We start from the raw sequence: 15,884 nt of genomic DNA, 5'->3' as shown, positions 1-15,884 counted from the left end.
ACAACACCTTGTTCGCACTACCCTTTCTATTTTAGCGTGCATGCTTTTATACACACACGCGTGTGCACAGTTATTCTCGTGTGACCACCGGTGATTATTTTGGGGATCGGAATATATCTTAACAAGCTGTGGAATTATGCAGTATACAGATGGCCCTTGAGGAGGACCCATACTGCTTTGGAAGAACGCATATTTTTAGCAGAACAGTTTGAGCATCACTAGAAAAAAAAAGTTCTGGGCATTCTTCCTCCTCAGTGGGGAGTGGGGGTGGGGCTGGTGGTGGAACATAGTAGAGAGAAGTGTGAGGCACAGGGGAGTCCTGCTGTTCAGGGGCTCCGATCCCTTGTTTCGCTTGTGGCCAACTGCTGTTTTGTCTTCCCTTCCCTGTGTCTTGGTAGGAAAGCCCAGTAGTTTCTTTCCAGAGGACAGTTTCATAGACTCTGGAGAAATCGACGTGGGGAGACGGGCTTCGCAGAAGATTCCTCCTGGCACTTTCTGGAGATCTCAGGTGTTCATAGACCATCCTGTGCATCTGAAATTCAATGTGTCCCTGGGAAAGGCAGCTCTGGTTGGCATCTATGGCAGAAAAGGCCTTCCTCCTTCACATACACAGGTAACCAGAATGCCACATCCCCTGCTGATCTGCAGGGGCTCCTACCTCACATCCTAACCCAAAGTCAGGAAGCCTAATGCTCACACCTGGAGCCTTGTGTTTGAAGGGCATTTTGCATATTTTATAGCCCATTCCTCCATTTGACCTAAGACCCTACCTTTCAGATGAGTAGGGTTATATCCCTGGGGTTTTTTAAGAAGCGGAAATTTTAGGAACTATCTCAATTAGCCTCTCTACTATTACCCAGTCACCTGAGTGAAATTATCTAAGAAATATAAAGAGAAAAGCATGTGCTTTGGAGTCTGACAGACTTCAGTTTGAATCCTCTTGTTATCAACTATGAGAACTATGGCCTGGTGCTTACCCGCTCAGAGCAAGTTTCTCATCTCTCCACTGATGATAACAATACCCACTTTGTAGGGCTGTTGAGGAGAATCCAGAACATTTATAAGGCAGCTTGCGCAAGATCTGGCTTAGAATACACGTTACTTCCCTGGTCTCTTACATTCCTTCTCTCCTTTGGGGTTTCGCATTTACTGTGATACATGCACACCAGAAACACCTAACAGCTCATCTAGGATGATTGACATAACACCAGTCGTAATGGGTAAGGAACAGACTTGTTAAGGTCCTGCCAGCTCTGGGATTGGGTTAAAATAAATCAGAGGCATCCATCAGACATTCCCAAGCTGTGTGCAGCCTTCTTAGCCCCAGTTGTTACTTAAGATTCCCACGTGAAATCTAAGTAGATATATTTTCTAGCAGTGGAGTCATGGGAAAATAGAATCTGGGCCGCTCACTAGGACAGTGATGCTAGTCCTGGACTTCATTCCTGGACCTCATTTACACATGAAATAGAATTAGATATCTTGGTTTTTTAAAAGATAGGTAGGTCAGTAGGTAGACAGATAAGTAGACAGATAATTGCTCAATTTGCTTGCTAGTAGGCCAGTAGGACTTAACCACCTACCTGTTGTTAGCACTGTGTGGCTGACTTCTCTTGAGTCTCACACTCGCAGGCTCGGATCAGTCAGCAGTTGTGTGTCTGACCCAGCATGTAATCGTTGATAGAATTTTGAGCTAATCCAGTTTAGTTCCCCTAAAACTGCTCCCTGAACCTGCAGCATTTAGAAAGGATCGTTGGGGCGCCTGGGTGGCTCAGTCGGTTGAGCGGCCGACTTCGGCTCAGGTCACGATCTCGCAGTCCGTGAGTTCGAGCCCCGCATCGGGCTCTGTGCTGACAGCTCAGAGCCTGGAGCCTGTTTCGGATTCTGTGTCTCCCTCTCTCTGACCCTCCCCCGTTCATGCTCTGTCTCTCTCTGTCTCAAAAATAAATAAGCATTAAAAAAAATTTTTTTAAAAAAAGAAAAGAAAGGATTGTTGACAGCAGGAAGAGAGACATCAGATTTGCACTTGCACCCGACTGACTTTTAAGGCACATCCAGTGCTCTAGTCCCAACCCTCGAGCCCTGGGATTCCCAGCATCACTTGCGTGGAGCTGGAGTTCAGTCCTTCAGTGGCTGGGTTTCTGATCACGTGCCCACCATTGGAAGGGCATGGTTGTCCCGGCACAGGCTCAGCCAGATGAAAACTGCCTACATATACACCAAATTAAAGAAAAATGAGACCAAAAAAAAAAAAATAATAATGCACTAATTATGCTGCCCTCACAAGGGACTGAGGAGACTATTACCGTGAGAAACAGGGGTCTGGGGAGGAGGTGAAGTTGGTTGATCAACCTTCATGTGACTCTAGCCTCTCTGCCTGTCCTCAGGTTGTATTTCCTTGTGTGCCCCCAGGAGACACGTGAGGAAGGAATCTAGCATTATGGTGAAGCAGACACCCCGCTAATTATGCTCTGTTTGTACTTTTAGTTTGATTTTGTAGAGCTGCTGGATGGAAGGAGGCTCCTGACCCAGGAGGCACGGAGCCTGGAGGGACCCCAGCGCCAATCTCGGGGAGTTGTCCCCCCATCTAGTCACGAGACTGGCTTCATCCAGTATTTGGATTCAGGAATCTGGCACCTGGCTTTTTACAATGACGGGAAGGAGTCTGAAGTGGTTTCTTTTCTCACCACTGCCATTGGTAAGGAGCCTCCAGCCCTATGGGGTCTGTGGGATTTCTGCCTCTTTGGGTGAGAGGACCCTGGGGATTCTGAGGGTTGGAGCCAGCAAGGGAATGTGTCTTGCCCGCAGCTGTCGATGCCACCTGGAGTCTGGCATGAGTCCTTCCTGACTGGGCTTGCTGGACAGGGATGGGTGTGGGATTCAGGGGAAAGAGGGAGGGGAGGAGTGACAGGAGAGGCTGGCCAGCCATTCTGGGCCATTACCCACTGCCTTTCTTGTGTCATCTTTGGGCCAGCTGCTGCATTTAACAACTGAGAGGTAGCGCTGACAGCAAGACCGAAACCCTGCCTGACCAGCCACATGGAGGCAACACCTCTCTTCTTCTCACTTCTCTCCGACACCTGTATTTTGTCTTTATAGCTTCCTTGGCTCAACTCACTGATTTGTGGTTTGGGTTTTTGTTTTTGACTGTGTGTAGCTTTTTGTTTATTTATTGTTTTGTCCTGGGAGCTAACAGTCCCTGGCAGTTGAGAAAAGAAGATGAATGCTCAGGGAGAGGGTGAGAATAGCAGAGCTATTCTGGATGAATATTCTGAAGCCGCGATGTTTGGGATAGTGCTGAACACTTTCTCTGTCCCTCATCATGGAAGAGGGCCACAGCTCTCCCTTCAGGGTGAGCCCGTGGGGCCGCCCCACAAGCCGACGGGTGTCCAGGGAGCTTGGCGTCTTGTTCTAAGGAATTTCTCTTCTTCATCCACACATTCCATAGAGTCTGTCTCTTCCTTGGATGGCCACGGGACACAGTGGCCTTAGTGGTTCAGGTCAGAAAACATTTATTCTGGGTTTATGTTGGAAGCATTATGACATAGCCTGGAGACAGAATCTCCCGCAGGAAAATAAAACTCCACTAACCAGAATGCATGGAAATAGGGTTTCTGCTTAATGAAAAGCTTTATGTGGTATAGAGTCCACCTCAAAACTCTGTCTCAGTCCTTGGCTAGGAATCTCTCTGACATGGAAAAGGGAGTTAAATAAAAAACCTCTGAATCTGGTCATTGGTTCCTAAAACTCCTACAGAACTCTGGCTTTTCCTTCTACACAGCAATAATCATTTTCAGGCCATTTTCCCCTCATTTGCAATTTTGCCCTTAGTGTCGAGGCGGAAAATACCTTCCCATTAAATACGGGCATGGCTTATCCACTTATGCTGTCCCTGCAGGCTCAGTATCCTACCCTCTTGGCAAAATGAGGGCAGCAGAGGCCATCTGGCTACGTCGGCCCCGATGTAGGAAACCCTGCTTTGTGCTGTCTTCGATTTGGAAGTGTCTGCCCTTACTGCTGGCCTCCGAGTGTCCAGAGGGCAAGGACTTTGACGTAATCTTCTCTGCCCCCCAACCCCAAGCCCAGGCCCCGACATGCGGGGTCCCTGGGTTACTAAGGGCGTGAGCACGAGCTTGGCCTGGCTTCTGCTCCGCCTCCCATTGGCAGGACCGTCAGCAGCCACAGGCCTGGCAGTTGCAGCTGCCGCTGGTTTCCTCCCCTATTGCCTCCTTTTGAGGTGGAGTTGAAAGTATCCTCCGCTCTGAATTTCCACCACTAACTTGTGTTTTGACCCTGCACAAATCACTTAAGTTTTCCAGCTTCTGGTTTCTCTAGAGTCTGGATTTGAGGCCACAGCTCGGTGGTTGCTGATGAGCTGGAGGCCGCCCGGGCAGCCCCGTTCCCCTGTCACCAGAGAGCCAGCTGTGGTCCTCACCGGATTAGGCTCTCACTCTGCGGGGTTCGCCAGGCTCCAAACCTGGTTTCTTTTCCCTTTCTGGCCACAGTGGCTTCGTTTTTAGGGACGTGGATTATCGAGTCGTTCGTGGTACCTGAGTGAGAGCTTCCTGGTCTCACAGCCTGATTTCTCTGAGGCATGGTTCACAAAGAAGCATGGACTGTCTTGCTCGCTCAGAATGAAGATCTCTTATAATCAGAATTCTTTATTTTTAATAACTGAGCATAAATATGAAAGAATATGAATATCGACCCCCAAAGAAAGCCACTTTTAATTAGGATGTGACTCTCAAAGAAGTAAAATGTAGGTGCAGTTAGGTATCTTTGCCAATTCTTGGCTTGTCAGAGCTTGCTAACCTGTTTTGTTATAATTAAGGCCATGGTCTTCCTTTTCCCTCTGGCTCTCCTGTTCTTACCTTAATGATGAAGTCTGCCTTCACCTCCTTAACCCTATGATGTCCTTCAGAGCAGAGAGGCTATCCTGGGCTTCTCAGAGTTTGATGACCCATTTGATGTCTCATTAAAACACAGATTCCCCTTCACTAGGTGGGGGTGGGCCCTTAGAGTCTCCATTTCTCACCAGCCTCAGTGATTCTGGTGCCGCCCAGCTGTGGACCACGTTTTGAGTAGCCGGGGGTTATGGTATCTTATGAATGGTCCCAAATATTGTCATGCAAAGCAGTCACCCGGGAAGCTCGTTCAAAGTTCAGATTCCTGTGCCCTGTCCCCAGGAATTAAGACCCACTAGGCCTGAGGTAGAGCCCAGATAATCTTGATTCCAGGGGTCTGTCCACTAAGCTTTGAGCACTGCTTTCTCTTTCTTCCTCCCCTGACTGTCCCACACTAACTCTGTGACCATTGTCAGGTCACCTCTCTGAGGTTTTTCTTAGATGGAAAATGAAATAGTAACAGTACTCTGCAGTCCCTGTCATGAAGATCAGAGCAGATATAAAGTGCCCAGCACAAGCTTTGGCCTCCTAAGAGACCCAATAAATGGAAGTTGCTAATATTCTCTTCTTCCCTCCATCTCCCTTTGTCTTGCTGCCTTTCAGACTTGTCTGTCTTCCTTTGAGCTACAGTGGTTGTTTAATGAATACTTTTTTTTCTTTAATACAAAAACAGATGGATTCTGATGTTGCTATTAATCCCTCTCTCCCCAAGAGTCCGTGGCATTGAGTCTCAGCTGTCTGTGATTGTTACCTGTGAGCCATGAGTTGTAATTTGTCTTGGCAGGTTAATTAAAAGTTTGGGTCTTGTTTTAGTGAGCTCATTATGGTCCCAATATACAACTGTAACTCTCAGGCTTGCTTAACACACAAATTGGAATATGACCCTCCCTTCGTTACATGTTGAAATGCAGACATAGAATTTAAGAAGATCTGAGATGTCAGGATCCAGAGTATTTATGTCTGTTTGTAATTAAGTAACAGGAGAAATAATTGCGTTTAATTTAACAAATGGCTGTATTGTGTGTGCTCGTGCTTTTCCCTCCATTTAATGCAATCCAGCTGATGATTTTAAATTAAATGAGTTTATCTTCTTCCTTGAAAAAATCTAAAAGCACTTTAATAACTGTATACATAAATATACACACACACACACACGCACACACGCACTCCTAACTGAAACCAAGCAAGGTTTAGAATAAAACAGAGCAGCTGTTTTCAGAAACAACAGTTTTTTCCCACATGTGGAGGTCCAGGATTTGAAGGTAATGTTGTTTCTGGTCTTACCTTCACTGGAGGTGGGTAGCCTTGCTGATGCCAAGTACTAAATGAAGTAGGAGGGTATATACCAGTAGCTAAAATACAATTTACCATTGCAGTTTACAAAAGGCTTCATATATATTCCTTAAGCCTCTAGATAACTCAATGAGGTGATTATTCTTATTTTTATGATCACCCCCTATTGCAGAGGAGGAAATTGAGGTTCAGGCATGGTAAGGGAAAAGCTGGGACTTGAATTTATGTCTCTCTGACTCCAAGGCTTGGGATCTTCCTTCTTTAGTAATCTGCCTCCTTCCCAGGATCATGTTTCTTTTTGGGGTATTACACTTCTCTTTTCTACCTATTTATTCATTCCTTAAAACTCAAGAGAGTGCATACTGTGTCTTCAGGACCATGCTTAGATCTTCTCCACATGTGATTTAATCCTCACGAGAACCTTAGACAGTACAAATTTTGATCTCAACTTTACAGATGAAGAAATTGAGGCCCAGAGAGTGTAATTGACTTAGCCAAACTCACAGTTAGTAAGGGCAGGGATAGGATGGCAGCTTGGTCTCCAGATCTTATGCTCTCCCCTTTATGCCCCACAGTATCTTACTATTTGCTATGATACTATTAAATATTTTATTTCCATTTGCATTACATGGAATTTAATTTCCCTTTAATTAACTTGCTTCCAGGACAAGTAAGCATCTTACATTAACCCAAGAAGTTTCCTTGGGAAGGCATTAAAAAGACCATGGTGGGGAGGTGGGGGGGAACCTCATAGCATCCAAAACTTTAAAAAAGTATTTTTTCACATGAATTGTTTCCAACCCCAAGATCTGACAAATCAGTGTTGTAGTGTTTTGGGTCTTTAGAGAGCATCTCCTCTTTTAGTTTGGGTTGATGCTGAAGCATAAAAGGACAGATCATCCTGACACTGTGGCCACGGGAGCCAAGCTGGAAAATAACAGAGATGCTCCATAGTGGATTTCGAAACACGGAGAAATGAGAATCATTATTGGAAAACATAGAACCTGGCCATTTTTATGAGAAACACGCCCTGGTCTTCCCAGTCTGAGGACATTTGTGCTAATTAAAGAAAAGAATCCTTTTGTTCAAGCCCAGGCAGCTGCTGTAAATCGACCTATGTCTAGGGACTAGAAGCCCAGTTAGTCCTCCCTCTTCCCTCCCTCCCTACCTTCCTCCCTTCCTCCCTCCCTTCTTCCTTCCTTCCTTCCTTCCTTCCTTCCTTCCTTCCTTCCTTCCTTCCTTTCTTCCTTCCTCCCCCTCTCCCTCCCTCCTTCCCTCCAACAAATAGTGCTGTCCTGCCTTTTCCCAAGTTGGAGATACAGAGAAGGTATGACCTGGCTTCTGGCAAAATTAGCTCATGGTCAGGATTAAGGAGATGAAGCATCAACACAGGCAGTGTCTCTAATCCAAGGAAAAGAGAAAGAGAAGTCACTTCTGGACTCACTGGTCAAGGTGCCATGAGGGTTGGAGGAAGGCAAGAGTGTGTCCAGCTGGGTAGGTCAGGAGGACTCTCTGGATGAAGCGAAATTTGATGGGACCCTAAAGGATGGGTAGAATTTCCACATCTAAAGAAGGAAAATAGGAAGGGGGCGGGGGGGTTGTTGAGGAATCCGTTCCAGGTAGTAAGAACAGCATGAGCAAACGGGAGATATGCAAAAATTAAAAGCTGGCTCTTAGGAGCCAGAAGTTCTGTTTGACCAAAACACAAGATACCCTGGGAAGGAGGAGGGAGTTATTGGGCAGAAGCTTGGATGCTACCCTAAGAAAAAGTTCATTCAGCAGGTGTTAGGTGCCACTGCAGGCTTTTGAGCAAGGGACTAAAATGATGAGAGCCAGAGGGTTTCTCTTATGGGGCCCAGAACAAGAGCTCATTACTTTATGTAACCAGAAGAGGTTGCTGGGATTGAACTTTGTGATTTCATGAGAAAAAGAAGGGAGGGAAAGGGGGAGCCAGGAAGGACAGAGGACTGGTTCAAGGTTGGTGCTGGTATTTTGATTTGCTGTGCCTACACCCCATTCCCTTTTCCCTAGATGTGAATAGATACTTTCACATAAGCTTCTATATTCCAGGGGTAGTCAAAATGGGGTCCTTGAAAGTCTCCCAAAGACCCCCAGACAGTGCCATCTCGATACTTCCTTTGCTTCGATCAGGTAAAACCACTGTTCGTTAGCCTCTGAGTACATTTGCAAGCATCTAGAGAGAAAAAGCCCTGATATCATATATTCTAACTTGTGTAAAATCCTGAAGTACTTCAAAGAAGAGGCTAAGAAAAGTGATTGCATAATGATTTTCAGTTTTTAATGAGCTCTGCCCCCACCATTCCCCATATCCCCTTCCTCTGAATTATAAGATATAATGCAGCAATGAAGGATCAAGGTCTCTCGGTAATCAGCTAACCTTCTTGTAAATGACATTGGCAGCACTTTGTGAAATTTCCGCTGGCAACACTTATTTGGAAAAGTACCCTGTGAATTCACCTCTCCCTGATAGCAGTGATTTATTCAGAACAGTCTGGTATAAGTGGAATGAAACCGTAGGCCGAGGGAGAGCTCAAGTCAGCACATTGGGGATAGACTGGGGCCAAAAATCTGTTTTGTGGTAGAGAGCTAGGAATATCAGAGTGCTACATCTGCAGACTGGGGACCAGCCCCACGGGCAGCTGCCCCTGATCACCGAAGATGGTAGGGGAGGGTTCCCTACCCTCCCGCCGGCCTCTTCTACTGCCCCCGGGATCTGTCTTGGACTGCTTAACCTTCTGAATTCTCTGGGATCTTGGACCTCAAGAGCAGGAAAGAAGAAACGATAGCTCAAGGACACAAGAGGTACCAAGCACTAAAGCTTATCTCTGTGGAAATGGTTAGAAATGCATTTAGTGTGCAAATAACAGCATCCCTGCTGGTGTGGCATTTCAGTGGCACCTTGGTGTTCTCGTGTACGCTCCCAGTCTAGGGTGTGTCCGTCCAGGGCCAGCACAGCATCCGGTAGTGGAATCAGGGGCCAGGCTGTTTCCCGCCTTGCGCCCTGCCGTCCTCAGCTCTGGCTGTTGTTTTCATGCTTGCCCCCTTGTGGTCCCAACGTGGCTGCTGCAGCTCCAGGACTCGCCTGCACATCAGGCAGGGAGAAAAAGAAAGGAGAAGGAAGCAAGGATGCTCATTTTTTCCTAAAACACCCAGCTTACAGTTCCATGGCATAGCCACATCACTTGGATGTGCAGAGCTGTGAAGAAGTCTGAGACAGTGAGTGTTTGTAGCTTACCACACCGACACTCCAAACAGAATGTGCATTCCCTCAGGAAGAGGGGAAGTCAATATGGGGTCTTCAGTATGTGTCATAGGCGTCACTGAGTCTGTTTGGTTCAGCAAGCCCCTCACTGTGTGCCAAGTCCTGGCCTTGGCATTTAGGTGTAGCCGTGAAGCAGCACAGTACTTACCCTCGAGGCTCTTGTGGGCCAGGAAGTGAGGCTGAGGACAAGGAGAGGCTGCGCATGTAACTGGCGAGGAGGGAACAGGCCTAGTTCAGTCTCTTTACGGCACCAAGGATCCAAGGCCTTTTGGAGTACTCCTTGAAGCCCCTTGCACGATGCTTTAAGGAGGATGGATGAGATGAACAGGTCCAGAGGGGTTAGAGGCAGACCTAGACACTGTGTTCATTTTCTCATTCAACTGGCATTTACTGACTGCCTTTTACATGCCACATCCTCAGCATGCATTAATGTCCATGGTGTATAATAAATAGTCCTGCTTCTTCTTGTCCTTGTGTCATTTATAGACATGCTTGGGATAGTTTGAGGTAGAGTCTTAAATTTCAATACAGACATTAAATACATAGGTAACCATATGACAGTAAATAGTAAATACCGAACGTGGCAAAGAGAAGGTACTCTAGAGGAACGAACAGGAGACTTCACTTAAAAGTGCTGGGGCAGGAGTAGGAACCGGGTAGATGAAGGTTTGGAGAAAGAACGGACCAGCAGGGCCAAGAGCATCTATATGCAAAGGCCCTGGATAGGCGGCTGCTAGAAGTGTTCAGGGAACTTGAAGGTGGTCACATTGTGGGGCATGGGGACAAAGGGCCGAATGGTTTTGGGTGAGGCTAGAGAGGTGCCAAAAGCCAGCCTGTTTGGGGATTTAAGATGACATGCGAAGAGTTCTGTTTTTTCACTTATCCTCAGGGTAGCCAGAAGCCTGGGACTTAGAGCTAGAGTGACCGAATGTGATTTGCATATTTGGAGCTGAGACACCAGTAAGGAGGCTGTGACAGTAGTCGGAGCAGGGGCTCAGGCTGGCCTGGACCAGAATGGAGGCCTTGGAAATGGAGAAAGAAATGAACCAGTTTGAGCTATAGATTGACCCTTGTAGATTATTAGCAAAGGCCAGCTATTAAGATGATGTTTTCTGAAGGAGGAGATTAAAGCAGGAGAGGAGAGGGTTGAGGAACGGTCCGTTTCAGGGGCGGGTGAAGCCATGCAGCCGGCAGAGAAGATGGTGAAGGTCAGAGAGCTGAGGGGAGGGACCAGAAGAATGTGCTCGTGAGAAGTTCTGTAGATGGAGTCCAAATACTTTAGGATTCTCCCATCCCAGCTTTCAGGCCACCTTCCTCAATCCGTAGCCAGAGTTTCCATTCATGGTTGGTTTATGTTTTTGCCACCCTGGGGTACAGAATGCCAAGAGCCTTTGCAAACTTGTTAATTATTTAAATAGCACTTCTAAAGGTAGAAAACTTGAGGCTTAGAGAAGTCACATGACTTGTCGAGGGTCACACAGCCACTGAGAGGCAGAGCCAGGGTCCTGGTCACAGCACTGTGCTGACTGAGTGCCAATTCTGCACCAGGCACTGTACTATGTGTGTCATCACTTGGTTCCCAAACAACCTGGAAGTTAGGTCTTGTGCGTTCCCGTGTTACAGAGAAATGAGGCTCAGAGGTCCAGTGTTGTTTGCCGAGATCTCCTATGTAGGAAATAGCAGAGCAAGAGTGGCCGCCCAGAGCCCATGCTTTCTCTTACATCTGAGTGACCAGGTTTCTAGCACGTGATGACCTCCACGTGCGTGTTACACACTCTCACGATCAGACGGCAAGATAGGCAGGGTCTTAGAGATGATGGCATTCACACCTCCTAGGCTCGCGGTGTGCCTGGTATCATGCCTGCCACCAGCAGCTGCAGGGGACCCATCTGCCACATTCTAGAGAACATCCTGACCTGTACTTACTCCTGCCAGAGGAACCCCTACACCCACCCCCATTCAGGTGGAGTTTCGATAGAAGATATTTGTCTTGATGGTTTGGTTTTTAGGTAGAGATGGTTTCATTTTTATATCTGATGGTTACATTTTTATTTTCTGATCGCTTTTTTCTCTCGCAGTTGATGAAGGCAGTTACTCATCCCCATCTTGCCAGCTAGCTTCTCTATTGCAGAGCAGTGCCTTTAAGAGGGCTCTCATGTGGTGGTATCTTTCCTCTTTCCCTTCGCACTACCACTGATGTGCAGGACCCGCTTGAATGTGTGGCCTGCAGTTATGTAACACCCTCTTAGGAATAACCCTAACCCAGGTCTGCTGTACTTGGCATTAGTGGTAGATAGTTGAAGTCACTGTGGCCAGAGAGAGGTGGTGTGGCCCAGAGAAAGGGCAAAGGCTTTGGAGTCAAACAGTCCTGGGTTTGAATTCTGACAGCACTGTTTATGAACTGGGGGACTTTGGCTGAGTCTGAGCCGCACCCAACTCGCCTGCAATTAGGGAAAAACCTACTTTGGAGGGTCTGACAACTACGTGAAGACATGTCATCCATGGTACATTCTTAGCATGCTTTTAAGTGCTTCGACACTTAAAGTCAGTTATTCGACACTTGCTGAACACCTGCTCTGCTAAGTTCCAGAGAGTCATCAGTGAATCGAACACATGCCTTGCTCTCCAAGAGCCCAAGGTCAACTTGGGGAACTGCCCCTTTCGTAAATAACTGCAACGTAATGTGGTCTGCGCCAACAGGGGGGTCTGCACGAGCTCCCACAGGAGCAGAGAAGAGGGCAGCTCCCTCTTCCAGGGATGCAGGGGGAGGTTGTGAGGCATAAAGGACTTACTGTGGTGAGACGTGCCTTTTCAGCTGGGAAGCCATGTGCAAGTCATGGAACATAAAGAAGGAGCTACTCGAAAAAAAAAGAGGAGATTGAAATACGATGGTAGGCATCTCTGCTCAACCTCTGATGACCGGGCAGGAAGGAATCATTATTTGCACTTAGAGATGAGGAAGCGGTCTGTGCACAGTGACTCACATGAGGACATGAAGCCAGATCTTCTGAATCCACTCCCAGTGACTTCTCCTGGAGCCCGGTTGCCTGGCACAGGACCCTGAACGTGGCAGACCTTCACCAGAGGGTCAGTGAGCACCAAGTGAAAAGGTCAAAGGTCACAGATGCTCCTTGCAGCCTAGAACTTTCTTCTGTGGACATGAACTTCTTGCAAGCAGCTCAGAAGGGAACAAGGCGCAACTGCCAATCCAGGGCACTGCCAGGCACTTGGTTGAAGAATGTTTTTTCTGTCGTAGGAGATCTGTGCATTCCAAGGCTGCTGGATTCAGGGGGCAAAGCAACTCTCAAACTGGTTCTAGTCTTACAGTGTTTCTGTGCCAGTGCTACTGCAGTTCAAGAATGGAAATGTGGGTTCCAGAACATTCCAAGGCACTGTTACTTGTTCTTGTCAATTTGATCTTCCAGTTCAACAAAGGACTTCGCAAATGTCCCTTTCTTCTAGTTTCAGGTCTTATCAGTCTTTGTAAACTCATCCCTGCCTCTCTGAAACTATTTGGCTAATAATAGTATTAATAGCTACTATTTATTCAATGTATACTCTATCTCAGTATGTCTTAGATGTTTCACTAAACTATTTCAGACCCTTACAACAGGCATATAAAGTAGGTATTTCTCCCCAGACGGGTGAAGAGCTCCGAGTGTCTAAAAATGAGTAGGCTGTAGTCCTGTAGCCAGTCGGTGAGGGAGCTGGAATTCGAATCCAGGTCTGTCTGGTTCCAGTGCCCACCTTCTTCTCATGTTCTTTCCTGCTATGCCTCTGTGTGAGAGTGCCTGGTGTGTCTGCTGGGAGTGGGTAGAGGGCATGAAGGGGATGGTTCCCAGAGAAGATCCTAGAAAATGATCGTAGGAACAACCTGGAAAGGATTTTTTTTAATTTTTTTTAATGTTTTTATTTATTTTTGAGACAGAGATAGAGCATGAGCAGGGGAGAGGCAAAGAGAGAGGGAGACACAGAATCCGAAGCAGGCTCCAGGCTCCGAGCTGAACCTGGAAAGGCTTTGTAAACCAGCCCACAAATCTGATTTTGAAGGCAACAGGGAGCACAGGACAGTTTTTGAGCAAAGGTGTAGCACAATTCTGGCCTTGGATAGCTTTCTTTGGCAGTGGTATATACAAATGGGTTGGTTCCTCACACTAAAATAGGGAGACCAACTGGAAGACTGTTTGAGTAACCAGTAGGGTTCCATGAAGGAAGAGGACCTGAACTGGGGCAAATGCCACTGCTTTTGTATAAAGGAAGGGATGCATTCCAGGACATCATAGGCTGGTTTTCTTGACCAGTTGTATTTTAGCTATAAGGAAGCAGCAGGACGTTTCAGCCTTGGGAGAATAGATACATAGTGATAACATTAATTAAATTAGGAAGTGAGGAGGGGAAGTTGGTTTGTCAGGGGAAGGAAGTACAGAGGGTAAGTTCACATTAGATTTGAGCTGCTAATAGAATTTCCAAGTGGATGTTAGTTGTTGACTGTTACCAACAGGCAGATGGATAAATAGGCGTTGGCTCGGGGATAGCTCTGACCTGAGACAGAAACCCACTGGGCATCATCAGTGTAGATGTGGGGCAGGTGGGAGGGTAGAGCACTGAGAAGCAGGGAGTCAGGGATGGAACCCCAACATTCAGAAGGTGGGCAGGAGGTGATACATAGAGATTAGCCTCAGAGAATAGGTAGGGAGCTGATGACAAGCTGTTGGAGTTGGCCACCAGGAGGTCATTGGCAACTCAGTGGGTGCAGGCAGAAGCAGGGTCACCACGAGTTCAGGAGTGAGTGAGAGGCGTAGAGTGGAAGCAATTCCTTCTAGACAGAGCAGGGAAAGAGACAGATGGGAGTAACCCGAGGAGGAGGCAAGTTCATGGAAAGGTTTATATAAGGTGGGGGGAGCCTTGAACGTGTTGTCAGCTGTGGGAAAGGAGCCAGGGGGAAGATTGGGAGCCCAGGAGAGAGGGGAGATGACTAATGAAAGGAGGTGGGAGTCATGGAGTGGAGGGCAGATGCAGAAGGACTAGCCCTGGGAAAGGAGGGGAGACCCCACCCGCCCCCTGCCATAGGATGGAGAGGGCAGTGAAGATGAGGAAAGAGGACGTCAGGTTTGAAGGTGGAGGAGAATGGACTACAGGGGAGGGTCTGTGCTGACCTCAGAGTCAGCAGTGCTTTCTAGAAATGGACCGCCCTCCCGGGTGAGCCCCTGATGGCCTGAATTGGATGTGTGCCCTTCCATGTAAGGCACACTCAAGACAGTGCTGAATCAAACCAGTTATATTGTGTAGCGTACTAGTAGAGAGAGGGGTGACATGGCTTAGTGGTCAGGGAGTGGATCTGAAGCCAGGCAGCCTGCTTTGAATCCAGTCCCTGCCACTTATTAGCAGAGTGACCTCAGGCAGGATAGATAACCAGTCAGTGCCTCCGTTTCCTGATCTGAAAAGTGACGGTGATACCAGTACGCATTTCATGGGGGTAATTTTGAGGACCGAATGAGTTAATCTCCGTGTTTGCAGCGTCCCAGGAGCATGCTAAGTGTGATATGTGCATTATCTAACTTAAATTCTGTAATCGTCCCAGGGAAGCAGGAGTAATTATTATTTCCTTTATGCAGATGAGGAAAAGAGGTTCAGAGAGATTAACACACTTGCTCACAGTCACATGCAAGGAGTAAGGGCAGAGCCAGTGTGTGAGTACAGGACAGTCTGACTGCAGAATCCATGCTGTTTCTACAGTGCCCCTGGTACCCCTCGTTGCCCCTGTCCTTTGGCAGTGGGTTCACAGGGGTTGACTTTGTCAGTCCTTGGCTTCTCCGAGCCAAAGAGTTTGTACCAAAGGGTCCCTCCTTGGGGAGAGAGCTCCTTTACAATCGAGCACAGGTTTAAAGATTGCAAATCTAGCAGAGGTTTCAAGCGGGTTTCTTGCTGCTTTAAACAGAGCAGAGGACCTTCTGCTGAGATGACAGGACTATGAGTGTTATATGAAGGGTTATAAAAAATTGTAAGCCAGAAACCTCTGAGCATCTGGTTCTGATTTGAGTAGCTTCGAGTTCATGCCTTTATCTGAGCAGCTCTCATGTTCGGGGCTAATCGACACACAGTTTGTTTCTTTCCTGGTTCGTATTACACGCCAGCTTGATTTTTTTCCTTTCATTTGTGTCATAAGTCAAAGAATCCATGCACGAGCGCAAGGGATGGACTGTATGTTTTGGATGAACAAGAAAAAGCCCTGTGCACTAAAGCAGGAAGAGACTAGGCTGGTATTTCCCAATACGGTTTGCATTTTCTTAGGCTTATAAATACAAGCTCTTCCTTGGAAACCTTTCATTTGGGAGATCGTTCCTCCTACCATCATCTCTTTAAATGATAGAAGAGGAGGTGAAACCTGTTGAGCTCCTGCTGGG

General features: G+C 47.2%; 1 protein-coding gene across 5 annotated transcripts in view; it reads left to right on the top strand.

Moving 5' to 3' along the window:
• The window catches only part of TENM4 (teneurin transmembrane protein 4), a 2,866,770-nt gene that overhangs the window by 2,678,883 nt on the left and 172,003 nt on the right, over positions 1 to 15,884 (top strand). For all 5 annotated transcript variants that reach the window (XM_053202558.1, XM_053202562.1, XM_053202561.1 and 2 more), the window contains 2 exons: positions 399 to 613; positions 2,488 to 2,698. In XM_053202558.1, coding sequence (XP_053058533.1) covers positions 399 to 613; positions 2,488 to 2,698 — 426 coding nt within the window. The remainder of the gene's footprint in view (positions 1 to 398; positions 614 to 2,487; positions 2,699 to 15,884) is intronic.

Source organism: Acinonyx jubatus, chromosome D1 (genome assembly GCF_027475565.1).
Source record: "Acinonyx jubatus isolate Ajub_Pintada_27869175 chromosome D1, VMU_Ajub_asm_v1.0, whole genome shotgun sequence".
In the NCBI taxonomy this organism is placed as follows: domain Eukaryota; kingdom Metazoa; phylum Chordata; class Mammalia; order Carnivora; family Felidae; genus Acinonyx; species Acinonyx jubatus.
This window is presented reverse-complemented; position numbering and strand designations above follow the sequence as displayed.